A 27,805-nucleotide genomic window follows, 5' to 3' on the forward strand; every position below is an offset into this window, starting at 1 on the left:
TAGCAGCTCAATGCTATGGCGGCTAAGCCACCGCGGTGGGTAATGAAGAACGAACGTCTTATTTCCTGTAGTTAACCGGATTTCTCCATTCGCTCTATTATCTGCAGACACATGTTCAGCCTTTTGAAGTCAAGCATGAAGTTCTTCAAACGGTCTGCTTCTTTCCCTACAGCAAAAGAAACAAGCCACGTGTCAAGGTCAGGCACATTCATGCCCCGCTCGGTCAGCTGTATAATAGCTCCTTTTACTCGCATCAAGGGTATCTAGTCAGACAAGCCAGCATATGTTTTGCGTGGGATGGATGGATGGATAGCGTGCAAATTTTATGTCTGCAGCAAAAGGGGCGCAGACCGTGTTCTAAGCAGATGGTCTTAGCTTCGCTGCACGAAACAGCTGCTTTTCTTTATAACGAAAAAAAAGAAAAGGAGTGATGATCTAGGGTTGCCTAGTGCCGCACGTATCGTTCGTTCTATTGCTTCCGATGGATACTCGCATGGCGCCTCTGCGCTTAGATACGAAGGACTGACCCACACACCCGAGTCCGCATCCCACATGTGACGTAGAAATCATCCTAGCACTCGTAGGATGCGAAACGAGGCATCGAAATTTGCTTACCAAGTCCCCCTGCGCAAACAATCGGGGCGACGGCACGGCGCCTTTCGAGTCCTTTGGTTCGTTTCAGTGTGTGCCGCGAGTTCGGTGAGTCATTGCCGATGTACTTTCTATCTAGACCTCTTTTCCACACCCCGCAGCATTTTTTGTTTGCCTACAGTGGAAGCGCCAAGCTGCTTGAATATTCGGGTTAAAGATTCTGGCAGACGTTTCTAATGCTCACGCTATCAGCGCGAAGAAACGTAACACTAAGAGAGAGCTTAATCTGAAATCGCTCATCATTCACGTCACTGACAACATTCTTTAAGAAAATACATGGTAGTCTTCCCCCCGCCTATGCGAAATTGCTTCGTGTCATTTTCAAGGGTGACCCGAGCGGTGACCCGATGGGTGCGAAATGAAAAAAAAAAGAACAAAGAAGAAAAACAAAATAAAACGCTCGTGTAATTGGATTTAGGTGTGCGTTAAAGAACACCAGGTGGTCAAAATTAATGAGGAGTCGAGCAGTGTCACACACTCATATCGTGGTTTTCACACGTAAAACCTCAGAATCCAACTGAGCTGTTACTTTACTGTAGACAAGCGCTGGTGGACAGCAGCGCTGTATAATACACAGCGTATGGTGAAAACAGTTTTCAGTAGCACATGCTGCGATTTCCACGTCAGAAACTTCCCCGCTCATCTTGAGGCATACGTGTGTCCATGGGTTACGTCCAGCTCTTGACCAGACTGGGAACTGGCGTGCTAGGCGGGCGTAGCTGTGCGTGTGCTTCTCAACGCGCTTGGGTATGGCCAGGGCTTGGCTGGACGCATAGAGCTATAAAAACCAAACGCTTGTCGCAGGCGCGCGTCCATTGAAATCCAAAATGTTTTGCCACTTTCGTGATCTCCCTATCGGACGGTGTCATCGTGTTTCAGTTACGCACTGAAACTGCCGCAGCGCTTCCTGTGCGCTGGTTCCACACATAGGCACCTTGCGCTGTACATTTCCGCAACTGACAGCAGTGCTTTAGAACACACAGCTTATCGCACGTTCGCTCTTGCGACAGCTCCTAATCACTCGTCAAGAGACAAGAGCCTTCGAAGCCCGAACACGTCGAAACGCACATGCTCCGAACGACTTGGGCATGCGATCGAGATCAGAGGAGCGACCGTTCAGGAGGTTTACATGAACCCGACAGAAGCGGGTCGAGTCGACTTGTCGATCTTGAATATGCCTGTCGAGTTCGTGTAAACTCTAACCAGTCAGGCTGAGTCAGTCCGACTGCATGGGGTAGGTTGTCCCAGCCCGACCCGATTGCAGCACGCATGTAAACGCGGACAGGTCGGGCCCGCCAGTGCCGATACTTGCGCGGGACCATCGTGACGTCACCATTTGTACGCTGGCAGCAGGAATAGTATCGGGAGGAGGCAAAGAGAAGCACTGCGCGGTGCAGCCTCATGGTAGCGATAAGAGCCATGAAATGGAGCTGCTGCAGACGGCAGCAGGAACCGGAAGCCCAGTTCTAACGCGTTGATATCGCGGATCAACGTTGTTTGCGGTCGCTGTCCAGACTCGTCATAAGCGAGTTTATGTAAATGCGGTCGCGTCGGGTTTGGTCAGCCCGATTTCAGACTCGACCCGATCGCGTCAGGTTCATGTAGACGTAGCCACTGCTGAACTCCAGCTGGACAAGACCCTCGGTGCCTGACGCTTAGACGAGCGACGAAGCGTGGGCCGCTGTCACTTGGAATGTCGTGTCATTTCTCTTCGCATCCCCAGCATGCGGTGTCGGTGATGCTGGTGTGACAAATAAGAGAATTGTAGCGCCCTCCGGCCGTTGCAAGCTGCCTATATGGACACCGAAACATCGATCTTGTCGTTGCTTGGTCAATGAAAAGATTTAATGATGGGTTCATCTGGCCAAACGGCTTTCCCTCAAAACATCGACTAGAAAAGTTGACACGCCCTCAAAAAAAAAAAAAAAAAACAGCGCAGACCCACGCACTGTGAGAGTCGGTGTAGGCGAAACTTTGTTGAGCCGACAAGACGAAACGGAACCTGCCCGTAACGGTCAGCAGCCGCTGTGGTGTACCTTGCTAAGTCTTATTCAGGAGCGATATTCTCGAGCGATCATTTTAGGCGATGCTATCATTTTGCGAGATATTACGTGACGTGGACCTTGGTCGCGTCAAAGTTGACGGCCGATAGCTGTTCTGTCACTGTGCCAAGAAAACGAGCTTGGCGCAGCGCCAGAAACACTGTCAGCCGTATGCGCCGACGCGTCCGGTTCCGAGTCACGTGAAACCGCGCCTAAGTTATCAGATCTCCGATAGCGACAGTGTGGTGGCTGTGCCGGCTGCACTCGCGGACAACTCTCTGCGGCAACGAAAGGAAAGATGCGGGTGTAGAGCTTCAGCACGTGTTATAACGCCAAGTATACTGGCAGTTTTCTCGTGCGCCGGTTTCGCGTTTGCCGCAGACGTGGAAGTTAAAGGCCGCAAAATAAGTCAAAGCACTTGGTGGTGTGCTTTGTGTTATTTAGCTGTTGGTAAATAAGGTGTTTAACTTAAGCAGATGAAAATGGGGCACTTTTTCCAGAAGTGCTCTCGGTTGTGCCACTTTGCCCCCGCAGTTTTTCATTTATTGCCACAGAAAGTTGTCCGCGAGTATAGAGCAGCGACAACTTCTTGGCGAGACAGACGACGACCGCGTCGACGACGACACGCCAAATCACGGAGGGGTAAGCAAAGATGCTTCTGTTTAATTAAGGCAGACCGTGGATTGCCTTTCATAGACAACTTGGTGACCACTTTGTTTTCGTGTAGGTCTAGCTGCTTTGATGGCTATGTAAATTCCATGTGCTGTTCTAGAAAAAAAAAGCAGTTTTCAAGTACAATACCTTTCGTCCTTTGTAGTCTGCGATTTGTAGACCTTTGTATTCAGAAAGTATGTAATATGGACAACAAAAACTTTAAGATAATGAGCGGGGTCTGCTTATAACGGTCTCTATTTAATAGAGTTACAGAAAAGCTCTTGTACACTTTACATAGATTGTCCTGACTCATTTTTGGGAGGGTATCCTGACTAATATAGAGTTCCGGCCAGCTATTCATCCAAGAAAAACAGATATATTAGACGAAATAAATAAATTGAGAAGATGGATGATGGTGGGAAAGCGAAATGATGTCTTGAATGCGCACTTAGAGCGAGTGCTTTTGATGTTTCGAGCACACAACGCTGTCGGGCAGAAACCTTGTGATAAGTAGCCTTAACAATTAGCCTACCACCTCGAATAATGCGCCAAGGTCCCATCGTAAACTTTTTCGGACAAAGGTCGCTTATCAAGCTCGACAAATACTGCGACAGCGATTGTCGTTTTTCTGAACATCGCGGGTATGCTGTGGCAGCACATGTTTTATAAGGTCTCCTAGCGGCACGAAAGGTTAATGAACTAAATCCGACCCGCTTGGTTATAGCACTGTCATCACGAGCGCTGCTTCGAAAGTAAACAAGTAAAGAACAGACAATAAAATTTGTAAATTACGCTACTGTTCAAGACAAACTACACAAAGAAGGGGCTCGGTGGGCGGTACCAGCGAAACACACAAACATTGAAGAAGCCGTGCCGGACAAGCCCCCTCCACCGCTCTCCTCCTTCTCTCCCTTTACCTAAGTTAGATCACCTGCTTTGCTACCTTAAAGTTCATCTCAGCCATCATCGTGATTGGTGCACGAAAATCCTCTCGCATCAGCAGTCTTTGGCCACATGGAAAAGTATCCATAGCAAAATAAAAGTAACACCCCTGCTGCGTAACTCTCTGGTTCCACAAAGCAGACTCGCCACTGAGAATGTTTTCGGCATCTGGTAATGCGTGAGCCGTGCAAATTTCTTGTTGCAAGAGATAATGCTCTGGTTAAAGCCGATCCACACGACGGACCAAGTCTGCGGGCCGATCGGTCACGTGATGCGCCGTCACGCCCCGCCACGGTTCGGTCCGGCGCAGAGCACATCCACACGGCGGACCGCCGTAGCAGACGGCAGAGCAGACCAACCAGCTACACTAACGCTTTTTCGCGTTATCATTGTAATCATTGCGGCTATAGTCCCACAAAGCCGTGAAGTGCTCAACGAGGGATACAAAATAAAAAAAACCTCCTCGTCCCTCCTAGAGGACATGGTGTTTAAAAGATATATCTGCTGCACGCATGTGTAGGCGGAACGGCGGACATGAAACGACTGGCTTTTGCTGAGCCAAAAACTAGATTGGATTTGGCTGAAGACACTTTGTTGCCGGACAACATTCGCTGGATACGCCAAAATCACTGCGGTTTGCATGCGGTCCGCCGCCAGAACTGAAGCGGGAGAAGTCTCGGCGATTTGTTGGACCGCGAGGGCTGCGGTCTTGCGCGGCCAACGGCGGTCCGCACGAACTGGTGACGTTCTTTCCCGTGATGCGCGGACCGCGGTCCAAAAGACCAATTTGGTCCGTCGTCTGGATCGGCCTTTATCGCCGTTACTGTTCCGCTTTCACGGAGAAACTGCTGCGTTATATCCTTACAGGCCAATACGACGACGGGAAGTGGCGTTCTGTGGACAAAACAGCGTAAGTGATATATGTTCCTCTCTTTCTTTATTTTCTTAGTTCTAAGTCACCGCTTATACTGACGTTGCTTTTCCTCTTTGTCTCTCTCCCTCTTCCACACTCGACAGCATGCGGGCAGACCCAGTTTGTACCCCGCATCATAAACGGTCTTCGCGCTCCAGAGCACCGATACCCATGGGTCGTAAGTGCCAAGTATCCGAGAAACAAATGCTGGCAGTTCACTATAAAGAGTATAATTTGAAGGTTGTTCGAATCGGTGTTGCTTCATCTTCGAAACAGCGAGACAGGACGTGAGGTCGAGAGAGGTCAAAACCACGCGATTACGCTGGAATCGATGCCAAGTAATGTACAAATGCCCGACGCGCTTGAAGCGTAGATCAGATTTCGTTGATCGCCTACTGCGCGTACCATTATCGTTGTGCTTTCAGCATCACTTGTCTTAAAGAGTCAGCTTTGGGACTCAGTTTTTGCTACTGTCTGGTCCTTCGCCGAAACTATGACGTGACAATATCATTTCTTGGTACGTGGTAACCTTGAGGGCTCTGCAGCGGTTTTGCTTCCTATGTTGTTGTTTCGCATATCTGGCTATCGCGGACAAGTTCAAATGCATCCTTTATATTTTGCTCTCTTCTATAAAATGTATCGCTCGATATTCGTGTATGTGTAAAAAAAAACATGTATCAGCGCGGCCTAACGTTGCCTTTGTTTACGTTTCGCAGCGCTGTTTGAAGATTGATGGCACACCCGACTGGTCGTTTCCGAGTGCTCTTGTCTAGCGTCACAGCTAACTTAACAATGTAGCAAAGCTTTATCGAACAGAAGGCGTGGTTTTATGGTGTTTACAAGTCCCGAAAAACGCTACCAAAGTCATCTGTGTGCTTAATACAGCATTCTTGTCGCTATACACGATGACCGAAGCGCTCGGGCAACGCTCTGAAACGACTTGTCGAATAATTCATAAGCAGAAAGTATTTTTTTTTGCTAAAGCTTTAGTCAGATTATAAGGCGAAAGCCTTAGATCTCTATGTTTCGAGGTCGCGTTGTGAGGTACAAAAAATCGGAGCGCTCGTGCGACTGCTTGCGTGTTCGTCATCTTCCACATCGCTGCTACATCGATTCCGCTTATCATGCCAAAAGAAAGGCACAGTTAATTAATAGTTAATAGAGTTACTTAAGGCACTCGAACCCACGACCCTTGGTGTTAATTAGGGCCAAGTTGATTAACGCCCAGTTGATTAAGGTAGCTTTAATTAAGTCACTCGAACCCATGACCTCTAATGGGAAAAAAATAAGTAATAAGAAGTAACAGAGCATTCGAATGAGAATGTCAAGAATTTCATAGATGTCTCTTGAGTGCTCAGGCTTTCGCCTTCATCCTCTTTAGCGTATGCTAAAGTGACTGTCGATGTTTTTATTCAAGGACATGCTAAACAAACGCTCCCTTTGGGTAAAAAGGTCTAGCGATTTAAAATAAACATTTTACACTTAATTAAAAGAAAAAGTCGAGTTCCAGTGATTCCTGGGACCAATATTTCCACATGTATCCTCAAATAATTAAAAAAAATTGACCTAAATTGCCGATTTTTCAGACCTTGAAGTATCAAGTTTCAGATTTTAAAGCAAGTAATTATTTATACAGGCAACAAGAAATATATTAGTAATCTGTAAGTTGCAACGCATATAATGATTAAAGGCCAACTGCAATGAAATTCCACTTCGGATAAATTTGTTGTAAATGACTAGTATGTACCATTGCAGCATACTCTTGGCAAAGCGGCAGGGTGGGTAACTGCGTAATTTTCGGATTAGCAGCCGTTAAACATCACCTAAACCAGACGACGCGTGTACTTGGTTGCCGTTATGTCGTAAGTGCCAGCACGCCGCCTCCGAGAGTTTTCAGCGTGCCGCGGGCGCCGCTTTATCTCGGAGGTCATGCTGAAGAGCCGCGTGTTCTGCGTGATGCATCACTTCTGGCGAGCGGTAATGTTGGCGTTTTCTGTTATAGTTTCGGTTTTAAAAAAAAAGGTTACTTTAAAAGCTTTTCGGGAAGCTTCCGTTCCTATTTCAAACGCAAATTTTGGAGGCTCACATGTACATCTACACTAATACAGACTAGGCTTTTCACACGGCCCAAAATTTCGTTGCAGTCGGCCTTTAAAGCGTTCAATGTTGTACTCTGAACTCTGAAGGCTTTACTCATCCTCTGGGTAAAATAAAAAGTGATGCAAAGTTTTCTCTACATGCCTAAATTCAGCACCCCCCCCCCCCCCCCAATAAAAGCATGCAATTTCCAAAAAGTAAAGCACCCCGCATGGTTAGCAAGCCCGTTTACCTATCAGCTGCCTCGCGAATGAGTGCGCCTGACTGGTTTTGTCTCGACACTTAGGAGGCGGAAACTAGGAGGCGGAAGGGGAGAGGGCATCGCCGTGCCGCCAAATCAACCCCGCTCTCGTTCTCGGAAGCCTGTGTTATCCGCGCGTCCATCGTACGCGCAAGCACTCGCCTGAGCGCTTGCGCTGCGGAACGTAAACAAAGGCAACGCTAGGCCACGCTGATACATGTTTTTTTACACATGCACGACTATCGAACGATACATTTTATAGAAGAGAGCAAAATATAAAGGACGGATTTGAACTTGTCGGCGATAACCAGATATGCGAAACAACAACCTAGGAAGCAAAACCGCTGCAGAGCCCTCAAGATTACCACGTACCTAGAGATGATATTGTCACGTTGTAGTTATGGCGAAGGACCAAACAGTGGCACAAACTGTGAGCCAGTGATGCTGAAAGCACAACGATAATGGTATGCGCAGTCGGCGATTGTCGAAATCTGATCTACGCTTCAAGCGCGTCGGGCATTTGTGCATTACTTGGCATCGATTCCAGCGTAATCGCGTGGTTTTGACATCTCTCGACGTCACGTCACAGGCAAGCGAGCGCGTTTGGGTAAGGCCAAATCAAAACGCGCTCGCTTGCTAGTGAGGAGTTCGTAACTCGAAGGACCGCACAGCGGTGATCAATTGGCCATTAATGCTTTCGCATTCACGACTCATAAGAAGTGCTTAGGTGTGCTCGAATTTTTTTGTGTGAAGCTCTATGCTTGAAACTTAGCTGAACCGTTCTTAGATGGCGCCTTCCCGTTAAACGCGTTCGGCGTTAGAGGCCAGATACGTACGAAACAGTGCCTGGAACTCGGCAAGAAAGCTTCGCTTTAAAAAAAAAAATGAATGCACGATTGTGCGTGTTGGCGATCCATACTTTTATTAGAACAGCGCACATTCAAATGGCGATATTCGTCCTTGTCGCTTTTGTTTGTCTTCATCCATTACGCTATTCTTATCTATAGAAGATGTGTTCATCTCTCACTAGTTAACCGTACGTACAAACTTATTTTTAAGCGCCAAGATTCACGCCATTTGTGCTTGCTTGGTGGTTCGAGTGCTGTGTGCGAGATTGTGTGTGCGTCTGCCGGTCCTGGCGGCCGCATCACAATGACAGCAGGGTGTAAATGACATTTAGGTGCATGGTAAGAGGTCCCGTGTGTTCCAAATTAATCCGAATAACTCTCATCCGCGGTGGCTTTGTCAAAGCTTCGTCTCATTGCAGAATTGGGACACAGCAACCCGTAAATTAACTAATCGATTCACAAGTGTGCTGCTGCACTTAATGTTTGATTACTGCTTTAAGCGTTGTCTAATACCCGCCTCCAATTTCATTCCGTATTCGGGACCTGCGCAGAACTGTAGTTCGGCGCCGTACTGCGTTGTCTTGCGTTGAAACCTCTTTGTGTGCTCTTTAGGCCTTAAGTTATTGAGCGCTATGATGCATTATCTCGTTGTTTGTCAGGTACTGGTTCAAGCTAGGAACGAAGTGGAAAAGCTGACGGGCCTCTGTGGTGGCACTATCATCACCAGCAAGCACGTGCTCACCGCCGGACACTGCTTGTTTCTGTGAGTGTCGACGCCGTGTTCCCGCATACTCAAGCGCGTGGATACTTGGAGCTCACGCCTATCAACTTTAGTCAATATTCAACCATTCTTTAGCGTAATCTGCACCTGATCCCAATTATTGGAAAAGTAATGCAAGTGTTTTGTACAGACTACAGAGCTAACAAAAGCCAAGATCGCCGTCACACCGTTCGTCTTCTTAAGCATGACTTGCAAGTCACCTTTTTCATTCCGGTCACACTGCAATAACGTATGTGCACGTCGTTGTAGAAGCTGAAAGAAAACTCCAAGATTCTGCATGAACATGTTAGTACGACGTTGCTTCTGAGAGCTGAACGATTACGAATCCTGCGTGCAAGTAGCAGACAAGTTAATAGAAAGTTTGTCATAGTTGTACACATGCGCAGTGCACAAACACTACTGCAGAAAGTAAAACTAATTGACCTGGAATTCTAAAATCAATTTTCGTCTGATATTAGGAGATGGATTTTTTTCATGAATATCAATATTCGAATACGTTGCGGGTATTCGGGAAGCTTGTGTACAGATGATATGATGTAGGTATCCAGAAGCGGAAAAAGGTGTATGATGTGACAGTGTCCGAAGTTATAATGCATAGTTATTTGTTGTGAATATGTTGCAATGAAGATAAATCCGAGATGGACGGATTGCCCGAAGGTGAGAGGAAGTAATTATTACGATTGTTAACAAAGTAATAGCATGAAGACGAGCGTTTACGAAGTAAATCGTCATGTAAGCAGCAAACGTTAGGAAATGTCCCTTTACTATGTTGCCGTCGATATTTTTCTGCATCACTTTGAAAGTTACTGAAGGCGTAGCTAGCTATGCGGTATAGGAGAAACTCAAATTCATTGCAAGGGATGCGTACTAGAAATTCTGATGAACGTTCGTGTAACTATTTTCCAGGCCAAATCACCGTGGTGGTTTAGTGGCTTAAGTGCTGTGGTCACAGGAAATGTATCAAAATAACTTGCTCAAAAGTCCGTAATCCTGCATTTGATTGTGCTTCAACCCACTTTCGGTGGATTTTCGTTGGACGACCTCAAGAGCTCGCTGGAAATATTTGAAAGGGTCGCCATCTTCAACAAATGGAACCACGAGGAAAAGTTCCGCCGTGTATACTGCTCCTCAGAAAGCACCGCCGTGATTTGATTCGAAAATCGGATGTCCACTCTAAGAACGTAGGACTTTTTATGCGAAGCATATTAACGTAGGTTTCGGGCCTTCGCGCGACGCCCGGCGGTGGCCACCATTGACCCTGAAGTGGGTTCACGTGACATGACGTCACGTGATGACGTCACACAGGCTGCAGATGGGGCCTCATATCGCGCCGTCGGTCGCCTCCCGGCGGTGGCCACCATTGACCTTCAAGTTACCTTCAAGTAGGTCACGTGACATGACGTCACGTGATGACGTCGCACCGGCTGCAGATGGGGCCTCATATCGCGCCGTCGGTCGCCTCCCGGCGGTGGCCACCATTGACCCTGAAGTGAGATCACATGATGTGACGTCACGTGATGACGTCACACCGGCTGCAGATGGGGCCTCATATCGCGCCGTCGGACGTCGCCCGGCGGAGGCCTCCACGCTTCGGTTAGCGCCGTCGCGCGCGACGCGGCGGCGGCGCCACCATCGCTGCATCACGTGATATGTGACGTCACGCCAGGGATGAAGTGGCGCGCGCCCGCCGTCACGTCAGTCTCTGTGCCCGCAACCGCGCCAGCGTCTTTGCGCTGGGCGTGTATGCGGTCAAGATGCCTCCAAACGCTAAGGATACGCTAAGGTTAAGCCCAGTGGATGCTTCGCATCCAGTGGGCTTAACCTTGATAAGCCTCCAATTTTTTTGGCAAAGGCTTCCTAAGAACCTTTACGTGCGGGGTCCAAAAAGAAAGGGCCGAAGTCCTACAGGAAACCCGAGTGCATGCGCAGCTATCCAACAGCTGTCTAACCAGTAGATCGCCGTCTTTGCGGGAAGAGATGAACCGTCTGTTCCGCCACGCGGACCCAGCACTGTTTGAGGAGAAGAAAGTTCGTTTCCCTATGTCGTGTGTAAAGGAAGAACTCTTCGCCAGGTTAATGTGCAACCTTCCCAGACCGGTGCAGAAGTTCTCTCAGAAGCCATGACGATTGAGAACAGGCTGAAAAACGAACACTAGACAATACTATCACCGTTCGGTGCCAGACTGCTCAAAAGTTCAAGCACTCTCTTTCAACAGCCAGCGGGAGACGACAAGAGCAGTTGTGCGCGAACAACTATGAAGCATGTTCCCAGCATCGAAGCTCCGGGTTGCTTCGATTTCTGACGTCGTCCGCCAAGAGATACAACAGCCTCGTGGAGTTCCAGAACTGCAGCCCGAGACACCGCCGCGACAGCGAGAAGCGATTTTCTGCACCGCCACCATCGCCTGCCGTCACGTTCTCACTCCACACCCGTGCCGGGGCCCCGTAACTCTGCAATTCAATCGTCAGCAGCCACCGGTGCCAGTACGCCCGTTTATTCCCCGGCGCAATTTCTCAAGGCAGATGGACGTTCGCCCGCTCCAGACCGCCGACCGCTATGTTATCGCCCCGGTGAAGCGGGCCACGCTACCGCCGATGCCCGCACCGCGAGATGGGAGTGCACTACGCGTCGCCGTGAACGCGCCGTGTCCACCGCGCAAGGCGAACGACCTCGTGACATTACCGGCTACCTCCATGGTAGCAACTCAGTGGAGGTCTCGACGACCTTCTTGTACGCCGCAACCAGGTCGCTACTTTTCGCCGTACCGTCGACCCTACACTGGCCCAACTCGTGGCCGGTCCGTTAGCCCTTATCCGGAAGAGCGAAAGCAGCAATCCGTGGAGGTGCGGTAGCTGTTCGTCAAAATGCCGAAGATCCTCAGGCGATGGCGAACACGCTTTCAAGGACGATCTTGACGACGTAGCATAGAGCAAGTGCATAGAGCGGCTCTATGGGCGCACACAGTGCAATATCGTCTGTTTATCTGTTGTTTATCGACGTTCGTCACAGCGATAAAGTTTATGGCTGAACGCCAGTAAACTTCAGGTAAACATAAACAAAACGAAATATCTGTAATTCAAATAGAACGGAACGATACCCCTCTCGAAACTAAATTGACAACGTCAAAAATTTAACACCGTAGAGGGATCACTAGTTAGATTCTTGGTAACCGCACTCCATGGGAAGCTGTCTTGATCATCGCACGTATATGTTTTCTGGAACGGTACTTGTGGTGTTATAGGCTCGTTAAACTGATTGCAAGATTTGCTACCGATAACCATTCACAATGCACTTGTACACAGTCTTGATTTACTTATACCGCTTGGTGGCTCACTCGACAACTGTACACAATCATACTTAAGGTCTCTTCAAACGCTTCAACACCATGCGCTGCGCGCCATAGAAAACTTGGGACCGTACTGAGTATACTACACCATACATTACAAACATACAATACTAATAAAATATAAAATACTTACAATATTAAAACTTCAAACGAACAAATTATTTCTGAAAACATCACGGCCATTCTGGGCAGAAAATGTTCCCCTGAAAGAATTACTGTGGGAAAATGATTGCCTACGAGTTCAGAAAGAACAGTCTATGGAGATCAAATATTGGCATTACAGCCTTTTAAATTGGGGACTTTCAAAACCAAATAAAAAAAAAGACGATGAAGGAATTGTTAGCAGAAGGTTGATGGAAGTGTTCACGTTCGAGTGTAACAATGTTTCATACATGTTCTTTTGTGTTTCATGTCCTTAGCAAACTAGATAAGACAGAATTTTGTTCCGTAAACTATGTATACGTGAACTGTGTAAAAACATGTATATTAAGTTTCGTTTCATATGCTCTTTGTTGAGTGTCTTTCTTCGGTTTTTACCGTACTGCTGCTACTGTACGGGTGGCACAATTCAGTCAGGCAATCTGTAATATCGTCTAAAATTAACGAGTAAATAAATAAATAAATTAATTTTCCTGGTTGTCGGAGTATCTGGCCTCCGTGGAATTTCCGCTTCGTAGCCCGTCTCGCCTAGGCGTTCCTCTGTCATCGTGCCGTCGTCGTCGTCTGGTCGTCGTCCCACCATTGTAGTCGTGACGGTGGGCGTCGTTCCGTTGTCGTCGTGCGATCATCACACCGCCTTCGTCGCCACGCTGTCGCCATGCCGCCTTCATCACCCGCCGTGGTTGCTTAGTGGCTATGGTGTTGGGCTGCTAAGCACGAGGTCGCGGGATCAAATCCCGGCCCCGGCGGCCGCATTTCGATGGGGGTGGAATGCGAAAACACCCGTGTACTTAGATTTAGGTGCACGTTCAAGAAGCCCAGGTGGCCCAAACTTCCTGAGTCCCCCACTACGGCGTGCCTCATAATCATAAAGTGCTTTTGGCGCGTAAAACCCCATAATCTAATTAATGCCTCCTTCATCACACTGTCGTCGTCATTCCGTTGTCGCTGCCGCTGGGCTTAAGGATGGATGGAACAACTTTAATGAAAGGTCCTGCGAGCTACGGGGTGCAAGGTCCCATAGAGCGGGCTACTCCCACGTTGGGAGCGGGAGTTGTAACTCCCTGCATCGTGGGCTCGTTGGATGGCCCACAAGCTCAAATCATACGCAAAACAAATACACATTTCAACAGTTTAACACCCCGCAGCTGTAGCGTTTGACGTGGACAATCGCACTATCATAATTTTGCCAATTTTTTTTTATGCTCCAGATGGCAACTTAGGAATGTTTTAAACTTCCTTTGCGAATCCTTGCAGACTTGGTAGACCGTGGTTGCTGTTGATTCTACTGTCTCGGTGAATAGCTGACGCTCAGTACAGCGCGCATGTAAAGTATTGCTTTCAATGGTGTTTGTGCTAGCCCTTCAGATCTACCAGTGACCGAGTATGTTCTATACGGAATTAATAAGTCAGCAAAATGTGCCTAGATGTCTTCACTACAAAACCAAAACCAAAAATGCGGATCCAACGCAAATGATGAAATATACGGGAAGCGAAAATATCGTGACGATGTCATATAAATGCTATAAAGCTAAAGTTGTGAATCTTCTGCTCCAGGATTTGCAGCACGTAACCTAATGTGCCTGCCAGGCAAATCCGCCAGACCCGCGGCTCACGCGACAAAGGATTACATTGCCTCCGGGATCGGCTCAGTTATTACGCCAACTCCGGGATCAGCCGTTTATTACTGCACTAAATCTATGATCGGCCAGAGACCAACTGCTGAGACACGCGAATCCCCGGGGAGGGGATTCACGTGTTATGATGAGACAGAAAGCTTCGCTTTATTAAATTATGCGCTTGAGGGCGTTTTCTTTTTTAAACAGGAAGTAAAACAGCGAACTGGCGCATATACCAGTTGAGATGCCTTACTGAATTTTATCACTCCGAGCTTCTCCGCAGCCACGGCCAGCGGTCCCAGCTCTCGGTGCTGTACGGCCACACGACTCTGGCGCTGTCGAGGCGGACCTCCGTGATCGGGGCGTTGTTGCACCCCAGATACGAGGACAAGACGCTCAAGAACGACATCGCGGTGCTCGAACTGTCGCATAAGCTGAAGTTCTCGGATCACGTGCAACCCGTGTGTCTGCCCACCGAGGATTTTCCTCCGCTGCCCGGAACCGTCGGCATCGTGGCCGGATGGGGCTACACATCTGAGAGTGAGTAGCAGCCCGGTGTGTGTGTGTGTGTGCGTGCGTGCGTGCGTGTGTGTGTGCGTGCGTGTATGTGTGCGTGCGTGCGTGTGTGTGTGTGTGTGTGCGTGTGCGTGTGCGTGTGTGTGTGTGTGTGTGCGTGCGTGCGTGCGTGTGTGTGTGTGTGTGTGTGCGTGTGCGTGTGCGTGTGTGTGTGTGTGTGTGTGTGTGTGTGTGTGTGTGTGTGTGTGTGTGTGTGTGTGTGTGTGTGTGTGTGTGTGTGTGTGTGTGTGTGTGTGTGTTTGGAGTCAAGAAGAGGCCACCTTATTGTGCTTTGTAGTTTCTTTTACCAATTGTGGGTAACTCCTATGAAAAATAAGTAATGCTCTAAATAAAAATTCTGCTTCCTACGATTGGAATAATTCATAAGTTACGTTTTTAATGCAACAGTTTTCATCTCAATACTCTTGTTCAACAAGAGCATTTCTCTGTTTCATGCTGATTTGAATAGAGAAGCCGGAGTTCGCCCCCAACAGCTAAAGCTTCCTGTTAAGCCAAATTGAAAACTGTTTGCTACCTGCAACCTTACACTTTCCCGAAGGGAATGTAGGGAGCGTTAATATGAACAGAATAAAAAAGAAGTCAAAGGAGTGCCAGAGAAATATGGTTGATACCTGTTTCATAGGAATTGGAACACGAAAGTGAAACGTCTTCACAGAAGCTGTTGCATGTTTGATTCGTGAACTCACGGTCCGCTGCAGCAAAAGGCGCGCGATTTGCGGGTCGGCCACCGTGTTGCAGGTTTGCTTGGCGCGCGCCGTCCTGATGGCGAGCGCCTTCCTGCTCCACAGTGTCTTGGGCAGCCAGTTGAGTTGCGACGCGCTCAGCTTCAGGAATGCAAGTGGCAGAGTTCGCAGCCTGCACTGCAAACGCGCGAAGGCATTCTGCTTCACCCTGGCGTGTCTCTCGCCGGACTAAAGCGAGTACCGCCCGTCGACGTCGTTGCCTTTCTGCGCTGCTTAGCGCAGTATTTTTCTTATTTGGTGCCATCGCAAGCGAAGCAGTAGGCAGCGTTTAAGCACTGCTGATGCATGTTGAAACTGCACGCCAGTGAGCAGGCGTCACAGGCTAATCGGATGGGAAGAACAAGACATGTGCGGAAACTGCGCCGTCACCTCAGCAGAAGGCCTACACCGTCTACACCAGGCTACACCGTGTAGCCTGGTGTAGATGGTGTAGACTTAGCGCTCGTTAGTATCATGATGCAGTACTTCGCTTCATCACTCCTAGATGGCGGCGGCATCCATGCCAAGAGACTGAGGCAGGGGTGCTCCTTATCCAAACTGCTGTTTATGATTGTAAGAGTTGAGGAGGACGTCGGGATGAAAACTGGATGTTTATTTACAGTGAGACGACCAAGAAATTAACAGTCATAGAGTCATTACGGGCCGGCAGCAACTAGGACGCTGCGGCCCGTGGCAAGAAGCTCGAAAGAGATCAATGAAGGAATGCTCAGGAAAAGGTCCCGCCGTATCTAACAGCTCTTCCTCGCCCCGGAAGTTCGGAATGGCCGGTGAAATCAATTCGCTGGCCATGAGGAACGCTGAAAGAACCTGCAGGGTACTGGGGTCGAGCCTCGTTTGACGAACTTCGGGATCCTGGGCCCTGGAGAACGTACGTCAAACAAACAAAACAACAGAGTGCTGCACCACGTGTAAGCGCAGGCTCTCCACCCCAGACTCGCCAGGATATTCCTGAGTCAAAATGAACCCTGATCTTTTATTTCCACAATTTTGACAAAGCAGTTCCAACCACCTTTCCAAACCGCTATCCATTTCTCCCCGAATGCCGACAAGACCAGAGTGCTATTGTTGTAGCAAAACAAAGGGTCGTTGTCGTTGCAAACAAATAATGAAAACAGCCGAACATAACTTAAGTGGCCTAATTTCGCGAACAGCCTGTTCTCACCCTAGTGCAGTGACGTACTTATCTCACGTACTGTTGCCACTGAACAGTCTGGCCATCTTCACAAGTACGTAATCACAAGCGCGCTAGCCTTGTGGTCACTATTCATAACGCGTACTTGTGTCGTATGCAAACTTTTCATTACGCTTACTCACGTTTCTTCCTTTAGACCTTACAGGACACGTAACCTAAACAAGAACTTAATTTGCGTAACCTACGCACTCCGCAGAACCCTTTAAAAAAATGCGTCTCCTAATAACTCGTTACGCGCATGCTTATTAGAGAAGTCAGAATACGGCTGTCCTCAACACACACGAGCAACCCAGTCATAAATCTGCTTGCTTCCGTCCACACAGGAAACGCGCTAATGGAACTAAGAACGCTTCTCAGTGCAAATGATGCACTTACTGAAAACCTACGCGGTTAACCTTAGAAAATAAAAAAACGCATAAATAAAAGAAGGTTAACTAATACACACGCGCGTTACAATAGGCCTCTCACCGATAACCTTGACACTCAGGTTACTCACACGCACACACACACACAAAAAAAAAGACTATCTACTCATTACCTAACACCTCGCGAAACTACATGTTTACTTAAAGGGATACGGACACAAAATCTGAACATTTTACGATAATACAGAAAATGGGTCCTCAGTGTGCGAGTACACCGAAAACAAGTAGTCACTTCGCTCATTTTTCAGCGGATGGCTTTATTTTTGGCGTTTTTGTGAGCGCGCGCAACGCCGCCCGGCCCAAGCGAGTTGGAAGGCGTGACGTCACGGCACCCTCAACGGATAGCCAGCCGGCCGGCCGCGGTCATTCGAGACGCGCCGCCACCGCTATCGCGAGCATGGATTCAGGTTCTGGTGCCTCTACCAGCTCTGAGTACACGTCTGTAGATGAGGACCGTTCCAACTTAGCAAGAAATATAACCGCTTACGGTTACGAGCCTTCCACGTCAAGCGGCGAAGAGCAGGCGGCCTTGAACGTGCCGGTCAGGCAGTCCGGGCCAGCAACATGGTAATTTTTTTTTCTAGTAAACTTGAAGTGCAGCGGCAGCAGTTCGTAAAGTTATGTTACGTAGGATGCAAAATGCCTAGTTTCGTGACCCGCGTTGAGGCAGAAAGGCAGCTATTACGGCTGAATCGTAGGTAGCGTAGCTCATCGCTTTGTGCTTACCTACGCTGTCGGCTTTCGACCGCTGCACACTTCGTTTTTATGCGACGAGGCACGGCATTTGTAGAATTTTCCAGCCATTTCATAGCCCTGTGTTTACGACTACTATCACATTCACGCCATTAGAAGCCATTTACTGGTTGAACTCGCTGAGATGGGCGGCTGCGCTAGGGACCCGTCGACCAGATCACTTAATAGCTACATCGATTCTGTGGCCATAGAGAAAGGAAAGCCTTTGGCTGTGACATTTACTAGGGAAATGCTGCGCGAACAACCAAGTCATGAAACGCGACGCATGATCATGCAGACACCTATGAAAATGCGTAATTTTTTGCTTGAGCTTGAAAAGCAACGTGTGAAAAGGCAATGTAGGTAAATGTGCTGCGCCTTTTAGGTTAGTACACATGCATGCTGTTGTCTGGCGTTCATTCACTGGCTGTGTTTTGTATATTTGATCAATTAAAAGAGCGCTCGTATGCTGTCGCTCAATATTAGACGCAGCGAAAGTGTATACAACATGACTATTTTGTTTTGTGACAAAAACATGCATCCGCAGGGTGAACAATTTCTGTCACAACCCGAGAATATCTGTTTTTGCACAGCCAATGAAAGGGTAATTTCCCTTCTTTCAACAAACGCTCCTGCGGTCACCGCTACGGCTACATGCATACAGAAAGAGAGAGGGTCTGTTGCCAGAACAACAAAAGGTGGCGAAGACCGCTGAGAGTTACGGATGCATCACTAAGCACCCGCTCTTTGAATCGTATTGCCTCAACAGGAGCCTTTTGAGCGGTATGCCAAGGCTTTTGAGCACAGCCGGGCTGGTCGCATAATGATCGTTGATGAAGTGGTCCGCGCAAATGACGCCATTTTTTAGAAGTCTCCATGCTGGGTGTGGTGGCTGACAGGCACGTATGCAAAGTTTACGCATCTTCTCGTCTCTGGGAAACGTGCGCGACGGCGTGTCACGACCGATAATGCTGTTATAATAGCCATGGGCGCAGTAATATTTGGGCATTTTCTTCCGCCGCGTGCGTCAATACCGATCGACGACCGTGCGAGCACGCGTGTAAGACGCACCACCTGCATGGAGCGCTGACGGGGATAATGTTTCAGACGGACCACGTGCGAACATAGCCGATGGCGATAAACAAACCCTGGAAGGGACCGACACTCCGGAAAGACTGCGCCGGCTGTAGCTGACCTTGGCCGCGCGCGCGGGGGTGTCATGACGTCAAATTTCAGCTTCTCCCGGCGGCCGCTTGGAGGCAAGGCGCAACAGAAAATCGCAAAATAAAGGTGTTTCTCGTTCTTTTTTTCTAAGCAGCTTGTTGTATTCGTCATTTTCAACAGTTCAAGTTTTGTTCTGACGCAAAAAACCACCCACCAACTTTTGTGTCCGTATCCCTTTAAAACGCATCTTTCAAACCTCGGAGCTTCTCAAACGAAAACATAAAGAAAGCTGATACCTTACTTAGTGAAAGAAATACTAGCCTCAAATCGCGAAAAGTTTCAAAATGCTCAAAAAATAAAACAAAACAACACGCTTTAATTCTGCAGAAGCTCTCTTGGCCTCCCGTTTCAAACGATTACGACTGACTCATACTTTTGAGCCGTACTCGAGGTGGTCGCGGTTCGAAAGCTACACTGGCTATGCAGGAACAACAAAATGGCTGACTCACTATCAGCTCCTCCAAGACGTTACAGTCTCCTGCCAATTTGCGTCCTGGCGCCCCTCTTTCATCACGAACTCGATTGACCGCGTCGCGACTCCCCACCACCTGGTCTCGTCTTGCCACCTTGCGCTTCTTTGTACTTCACGCTGAACTTCGAAAAGAACGACGGACCGACAAGGAACATAACTGCCCCGTGCCCTTTGTCCGCGTCCGTGTAGAACCTGCTTCTCGGTCACTTTTTGACCGGTGGCCCGAACGTGCTTGATGCGCACATGTCAACGACGATCGCACCCTTCTTTTCTTCGCGTCCGTCGCCGTTTTTGGCTTCGCTACATCAGCCACCGCATTCCGATCTGTAGGGCGCTTCTTTCTGCGGCGCTTTCTCTTGGAATTCCCTTTTATGCAGTCCTCTGGCGCCTCGTGCTGGCCGGTACACATCTTGTCGGCCTGGATCGGTCTCTTACCCGCACAGTCTGAGTGATTTTCATTTAAATCTACTCTCTCTTGGCTACCTAGACTGGCGGAGAGCTACACCGATCCCTGAACAATGCAGTTGTCTCCTCTTGAGCTACGTAGCTCGCATTCCTGAGAGCTGCCCTCAACTGCATCGTCCAGCTGGCACTGCACTTCGGCACGTAGATCCGACTCGACAGTTATCTCGACATGGGTGCTCGCGTCTGTCGGGTCAGCGGTACTCTGTACTTCGTTAACTAACTCGTTAACATTACCTGCGACGCACACACGCGGTGACTGTGCCAATTCATTCACAGCTGGCCTAGCTGTCTCTACAGTCCTCTGTTGGCACAGCACCTCGTCGCTCTCACTATGGCCTTTAACGGCCTCTGCAGCCACTAAGGCATCGTTAACTGCTAGCCTTTTCCCTTCACCTGTCAAGGTGCAGCCAATCTCACAGGCACTACTCTTCTCGTCGGCTTTTGGCGAAAACCCGCCAGATACTTCCTCATTCTTTTGCTCTGTACCACCTACAGAATTTTCAGACAGCCGTTGTCTCTGTGCCTTTAACTGCTCAAAATATTGTAGCTGTTTGATCAATGCTGCCTTCTCTCTCTCGTACTTTTGCTTACGTTCGTGACTCTCACGCTTACGTTCACGACGCTCACGCTCCCGAGGTTCTTGTATCACCTCCCAAGCAATCTTAATGCTTTCATCATCATTGCCAATATCTTGAATCGCCTTTATGATAGCTGGCGTTTTCATCTGTTCGTCCGCCTCAACTCCCAAATCGTCGCACACCAACAACAAGTCTAACCTCGTCAACCTTCTAAGATCCATGGCAGCTGCCCCGACTGGTGGTTAGAACTGTTTTCCTTAATTAATTTGTGCAAACACACAATGCAACAAATTCCCGATTCCTAGAACTATCAAAATAAACACATTTGAAGTCTGGCGAATCAAAAGGAAAAAAACCACGCGCTCACTTACGCTTGCAGCACCCTGCCATCTCGTTCATTGGTCCGCTGTTCCCGGTTCCTCAGGACTCCCTGGGTCGAAGGCTCGCTCTTCTTCGCTACTCCCAGTTCCTCAGGACTACTTGGACGAATGCTCTCTCTTCTTCGCTGTTCCATGTTCCTCGGGACTCCTTTTGGACGAAGGCTCTTTTTTTGCTGTTCCGGTTTCCTCAGGATTTCTATCGACGAAGGTTCATCCCTAGCGCTGCCACCAGTTGTTGCATTTGGAGGCGATCCCACCGCTGCCACCAGTTGTAAGGATTGAGAAGGACGTCGGGATGAAAACTGGAGGTTTATTTACATTATTTACACTGAGACGACCAAGAAATTAACAGTAATAGAGTCATTACGGGCCGGCAGCAACTCGGACGCTGCGGCCCGTGGCAAGAAGCTCGAAAGAGATCAATGAAGGAATGCTCAGGAAAACGTCCCGTATCTAACATGATGTACATGGTGAGGACTGAAAGGGCACTAGAGGGAAGTAATAGCGGGCTTAATCTCTCATACAAACAGGCGGGCACAGCAGTAGAGCAGCAGCTTCAAGGTTTGTTTTATGCGGACGACATTGTGTTTCTAGTTTACGAGATAAGTGATATGCAACGTCCCTCTCATATCTGTGGACTGCAAGGCGAGAGTTTAGGTCTGAAATTTAGCGTTAAATAATGAGGTGTTAAGATATCCAATGAAAACAGTGAACAGACAGTGTCATTACAGGGGCAGGAAATATCTCGCGCGGAAGAATATAAATACCTTGGTATATGGATTAGCGAAGGCAATCGATATATGGAAACACAGGGAAAAAAACACTAAAGGGGTAGGGAAATGCGGTCATAATGAAACACAGAGCGCTATGGGGATACAATAGGTACGAGGTGTTTCGGGGTATTTGGAAAGGTGGTTGCAGTACTAACATTTGGAAACGCGGTTGTTTTCTTGAAATCAGGGGTACAATCGGAACCCGATGGCAACCAAAGGTCTGTGGGACGCCTCGCATTGGGCGCTCACGGGAAGATTACAAATATGGTCTAGACAAGTTTTGAAGTGAGGGAATCTCACAGTAAAATCGATTATGAAGAACGACTATGGAGTAAAGTAAATGGGCTGGGAGAGTGTTCAGGTATTTGCGCAAGAAAAACATTGATTAACAGTGGAGGAAAAGAACTAGGAAGCTTACCAGCAAGCATGCGACCTGTATAGTGAGCAACATAACAAAGAACGTCGAGTGGGAAGTCAGAGAAGCTGAGATAATCTCATGGGTGGTGGCAGTGAAGTGAAGTGAACTTTATTCTTCTTTTCAAGGAAAAGAGTGGAAAAGTAGTTGCTCATAGCAGAGGAAAAGAAACCTGCTATGAGCAACTACTTAAGAAGAAAAAACGAAATCAGGAAAGAAACAATGTATGATAACTCCAAGGGAAGCTCATTACTCTTCGAAGCGAGATCAGGATGCCTTAGAACACGTACTTATAAAGTGAGATATAAGAAGGAAGAAGACGTATGTACTTGCTGCGGTAAAGCTAAGGAAACGATGAAGCATGTTTTACTAGAATGTGAGGATATCTGCCCAGTGGTCGAGTTAGGCACCTCTGACCTCCTTGAAGCCCTTGGGTTCATCGAGAGCATTGGGAAAATAAACATGTCCGCAATAGAGATTAGCAAGAGGCGACTGGAAGATTGGTGGAAGACAAACGAAAAACGGAGGCGCACAAAAACAAAGATCCTAATAGACTATCATAAAGATTGGTTATGGGTTATGTCCTTTTCCTTTCTTTTTTTCTTTTTAAACATATGTGGGACATTAGGCAATATAAGAACAAGAGCTTGGTGGCGCGACCAACCGCCCCGTTCCGAAGTGGGCGCTTATAGCACCCATCAATTCATCCATCCATCCATCTATCAAGAGAGAAATGGCATATTTTACTCGTTCACGCCGACGTCACATCCGCTACAGGAAGTTGATGGTGTACACCGGGCATAAAACACTCTCATAATTAAAAACAAAGAAAGCGGTAGCATGCGACGTTGCGCCTTTTCGTTTATGCAACTTCGCTTTCCTTCTCTCTCTCTTTATCGCTCACAACAAACAGGACACAACGCAGGAAATTTAGAGGCGGTCACACAGTGCAGTTTGATTTTGAAACTGTAGCGACGCCCATTCTGCTTTGTGAACTTGGCTGACGCCTTGAGCCCAGTGCCCCACTTATACCCTTTGCTTCGTGATCCGCCCATTGTCTAACTCCTTTGATTTGCCACGCAAAATGAGTTTTTGGGTGTTGTGAAACGACGCTCACTATAGAGAGAAGGTGCTCTAGTTTCATGCAAATTTCGCTGGAGAAAATTTTATCTCTGTAGCCTGCGGCCACGCCGCTGCTGTTCAGTAGACGAAAACGAAAAAAATTGACATCCATCCGATAGTAGCAAGACACTATACTGAAAAAAAAAAAAACCCGTACGGGTTTCACAGACACAAAATTTGGGAGCTCAAATTCAAATTTATTGTGCCTTACTGGAATAGTACAGAGTTGAGCATATACAGAAGGAGGTCCCGTGGTTTATACTCACAGTTGGCGGGGCCTCCTATACGAGTGAAATGAGTACGCAAAGTGAAAAAAGAAACAACCTTAGCAAAAAATTCTCATATGACATAAATGAATCGTATGTGTTCTCATCTGGTAATACGAGATTATTCGATATGTGTCATATGCGTCGCATGAGAATTTTTCAAAGGGAAAACAAGCGAAAGAGAAAGGTGAAATTGCAAAAAATAATAACAAAATAAGAAGATGCATATATAACCGCATCAAAACACCACAGTTCAATATGGTAACACAGAAAAATGCTCACAGGTAGACGGGATTGGTCATCGTTTAAAGAAAGATGTTTTAACGTTCTCTTACACGGACGTTACATATTTCATATGCGTGCTTAAACTGTTACGAAATGATGTTCAGGCAAAAAAGCAACGTTGATGTGTCACAATTAATACGGATAGTTGACAAGAACAAGTTACGATGGGTTAAAAGAAGAAAGATCTGGGGTTGGTCCGGGGCATTGAAACCCGGACCAATGCCTTTCCGGAGCGGTCGCTGTATACCGTTTGAGCTAGGGCCAGCTGGTAACAGTGCGATGCCAGTTTAATAAACTCGAAGCGCGGGAAATCTGGAGGCCGCATAATTGAAGTTGTAGCCAGTATAAGCAACTAAACTATCTCAATACCCGCCGTGGTGGCTTAGCGGCTATGGCGTTGCGCTGCTACCCACGAGGTCGCGGGATCAAATCTCGGCCGTGGCGGCCGCATTTCAGTGGTAGCGAAATGCAAGAACGCCAGTGTTCCGTGCACTGGGGCACGTTAAACGTCCCCTGGTGGTCGAAATTATTCCGGAGTTCTTCACTACTGCGTGCCTTATAATCAATTCGTGGTTTTGGCCCGTAACACCCCGGAATTACAAAAAAAAATTAATGAGTGATAGTATTGCAGGTTTATAAACCTGCTCATGACAACCATGGGTGAACTTTGCAGATTATTATTTCAAAGAAACTGTTTTAGGCATTTACAGTCCATGCGTTGCTACACTGATTTATGCCACCGACAAGTAGACAATTGTCTTAAAATTTATTGTTATACGCACGAAACGGAAGGACGAAGCCCCGTGGAGGACCGTCTGCATGGTTAGTTTAGGTACCGCAGCAACGATCTCTTTGATATGAATGTTTGCAGGTGGACAACACCACCGCAACCCGTACCTGCTGTACGTCACGCAAGTGATCAAGGGGGAGGAATACTGCAAGGCTAAAATGGAAGGCTACTACTACAGTCCGTCAACAGCGTTCTGCGCCTACCGTTACAGCTACGACGCTTGCCAGGTATACATAGAAGCGCCACACGCGGTTTCAGTCATTGTAATCTTGAACTTTTCATGTCCAGGAAGAGCTAGCTTGGAGACGACGGTTAAGCAGTACTTCATTGTAGGGTGACATTCGCGCGGCATTGCTACGTTTTTTTTTTTTAGGTCCAGGTCAGGACGTAGAAATGTCCAGAAGCTCCAGGACTATAAAGCAAACAAAGATACCTGACTGGTTGATGGGTTCCTGCTGCGCACTTAGCATGACGTCACAAAAATAAGCACTCTGAAAACGAAAAAAAAAAAACAACAACACGCGAGTGCCTGCGTGGATGCTACTAAGCGCACCTTGAACGCACCACTAAAACATGTAGTTCCTTTAGTATCTAGTGATTAATTGTACGCTAAGGCAACATTGAAAGGAAATTTGAACAAGCAATATCACATCGATGTGAGACGATTGCCTAAGCAGGATAAAGTCTAATCATACTACCTCGTTTGATTTGAAACGGAGCAAACATAAATTGCAATGCCCTCTCCGTAAACGAAGGAGGACCAGCGAGAATAGATGGGCCCCGCGTGAATATAAGTGTATGTGCAGCATTTGGGCAAAGAAAGCGATAACTGCATGCAAAGCCTGTGCAACTGAGGCTAAGAAATGACTAAATGCAGGCGAGGTTGTTGGGCAGCCTCGGTACGTCAGCTGGCGACCCGCCAAAGGCAATGAAAAACGCCATTTCATGCGTTTTCCAGTGCTTTAAATAAATATGAGAAATTAAGAGAGAAGAGGAGAGACGAAAGGACAGGTAAGACACTGGGCAAGTACCAGCGTCCTAACTGTCCTTTCGTCTTTCCTCTCCTCTTAATTTTTCATGTTTCTTTAAAGCGCGGCAGAATGCATGAAATGTCGATATTCCTACTAGCCCAGCCGTCCGCTTTAAGTGAACTACGCGGCTTAATACCCCTTTCTTTTTTCGTGTCACTTTTCTACGTTGGCGTCTTCAAGGTTGCCACGGTTTTACGATAAATGACGTACTTGCCCATGTATCGCGTAATGAGTGCCACTTGTGCTGCCTTGAATTATGAGCATCAGTAGTTCTGCTGCGCTAGCTGTTATTATTATTATTATTATTATTATTATTATTATTATTATTATTATTATTATTATTATTATTATTATTATTATTATTATTATTATTATTATTATTATTATTATTATTATTATTATTATTGCAGTAGCTGGCTCCCGCTAGAGAAATGAGACTCTTAGTTTACAGATGAATCTCTTCTCTTCGCAGGGCGACTCAGGTGGCGGCCTGATGGTTCTGCACGATGAGCGTTGGTACACGGTGGGAATAATCTCGTACGGCGTAGGCTGCGCTACCCCTGGCATGCCGGGAGTCTACACAGACGTCACCAGATACATCGGCTGGCTCCGCCACGCGCTACGAGGCTATCTGTGAAGAACCACGTCGCCTGTAATAGAGCATCGTAACACAGGCTGCAGCACAACGGAGCATCACAGATATCAAGTGAAACCAGCTGTCTGTCGTCAGTCTTGTCAGTTTCAGTTTTCAGTTCTTGATCCGTTCTTAACAATTGGTTACAAGAAATGGTATACAGACAAGGGTCCCAAAGTCAGAGACTGCACTAGGACCATTGAATTAGAATTACATAAAAAATAAAGCGGAATACAGAGCAGAGAAACAAAACATGAAATAAGGAAAATATAACCAAGAAACTGAGTGATGACATACATAAAAGACGACCATTCTTTTAATTGAGACTGAATCATTATTAAATTCGAATAACATTGATTAGTGTATTAACGACCGCGGTGTCAATCGAAAAAACAAATTAGTGGGCGTGCCAACGAAACCGTCGGGTCAAGTGCTTCTGAGGAGCTGATTCTTGCGCAAATACATGCAGAAAATGAGCCGCTGTGTTCAGCACCTCTAGCTTGTCAATCAATCAATCAATCAATCAATCAATCAATCAATCAATCAATCAATCAATCAATCAATCAATCAATCAATCAATCAAATTAATATTCAAGATACCTCGTTACCTGCCGAAGGTGCACAGTGTGCTAAGAAGAATGCATTAGTGGATGTACCAAAAATTGTTCTGACCATTTCCAGCTTTCTTTAATGTGCGCCGAGATGTAAGCGCTTACGCAAGTGCACTGGCGTACATAGCTACAGGTGTTCATTGCTTAAACAACGTCTTTGCATTCTGCCTCGATTAAAGTGTACTCGCTGCAGTTCCCTCCGAAGCGCGAGTTTAAAAACACTTCCACGCACTGATACCACTTAAGAAGCTAACTTTTTTGCGTAGAATCCTTTCTTTTAGGGCAAGTGCAGGAACCTCGTAAGCGGGAGGCACTGAATTCAAATCCCGGTACAGCCGGAAACCCACCGCTTATTTTTTTTACTGGGTAGAGATGTCAATCGGCCTGGTGCTCGGCTGCTTGTAGGGGGTTTCGCATCTCTAAAGGGGGGCCCTACAGGGATTATTTAGTTGGTATCTGGGCACTCCTTGTCCAACCACGGCCAGGACTTGTTGAAGGAGCATCCGCCGTGAGTCTAGGGGGCACACTAGAGCTGCCGCCGTGTGCCTACCAGTAAAATGGGTACAAGGGCGATCCCGGCCAGGTGCTCGGCCGTTGTGCGACCTCCACGCTTGGAAAATGGCTGTTCATCCCTAATATAAGCCTAGTCCTGCTTTGTAGTCATTCCTGATCGACTATGTCGTTATACCAACCAGCCTGGCTGAACCATTTTGCAATTCGCTCTGACGCTTGAGTACTTTTGACGTTTTAAATAAAGAACTGCGTATTGTTAAGCTCGTTGGAAACACTTGATGTGA

The 27,805-nt window shown here is 47.5% G+C and overlaps 1 protein-coding gene across 2 annotated transcripts; it reads left to right on the forward strand.

Annotated features, from left to right (window-relative positions):
* Positions 1–444: 444 nt before the first annotated feature.
* LOC142583121 (serine protease 33-like) lies at positions 445–27,781 on the forward strand. 2 transcript variants are annotated; one of them, XM_075693449.1, is made up of 7 exons: positions 445–699; positions 5,157–5,199; positions 5,307–5,380; positions 9,048–9,151; positions 14,578–14,834; positions 24,814–24,959; positions 26,236–27,781. In XM_075693449.1, the coding sequence occupies exons 1-7, from the start codon at positions 586–588 to the stop codon at positions 26,398–26,400; spliced, it is 903 nt and encodes a 300-aa protein (XP_075549564.1). In that variant the 5' UTR covers positions 445–585; the 3' UTR covers positions 26,401–27,781. The 2 variants fall into 2 exon arrangements, with proteins under 2 accessions (XP_075549564.1, XP_075549565.1); XM_075693450.1 differs by having other exon boundaries at positions 14,674–14,834.
* Positions 27,782–27,805: the final 24 nt, after the last annotated feature.

Source organism: Dermacentor variabilis, chromosome 5 (genome assembly GCF_050947875.1).
Source record: "Dermacentor variabilis isolate Ectoservices chromosome 5, ASM5094787v1, whole genome shotgun sequence".
NCBI classification, from domain to species: domain Eukaryota; kingdom Metazoa; phylum Arthropoda; class Arachnida; order Ixodida; family Ixodidae; genus Dermacentor; species Dermacentor variabilis.

Excerpts from the sequence above, each read along its gene's own strand:
- LOC142583121 (XM_075693449.1), top strand. The coding sequence starts at position 586 with ATGCGAAACGAGGCATCGAAATTTGCTTACCAAGTCCCCCTGCGCAAA. Across the intron at positions 5,381-9,047 it reads AGCACCGATACCCATGGGTC|GTACTGGTTCAAGCTAGGAA; the intron begins GTAAGTGCCAAG and ends GTTGTTTGTCAG. Across the intron at positions 14,835-24,813 it reads ATGGGGCTACACATCTGAGA|GTGGACAACACCACCGCAAC; the intron begins GTGAGTAGCAGC and ends GAATGTTTGCAG.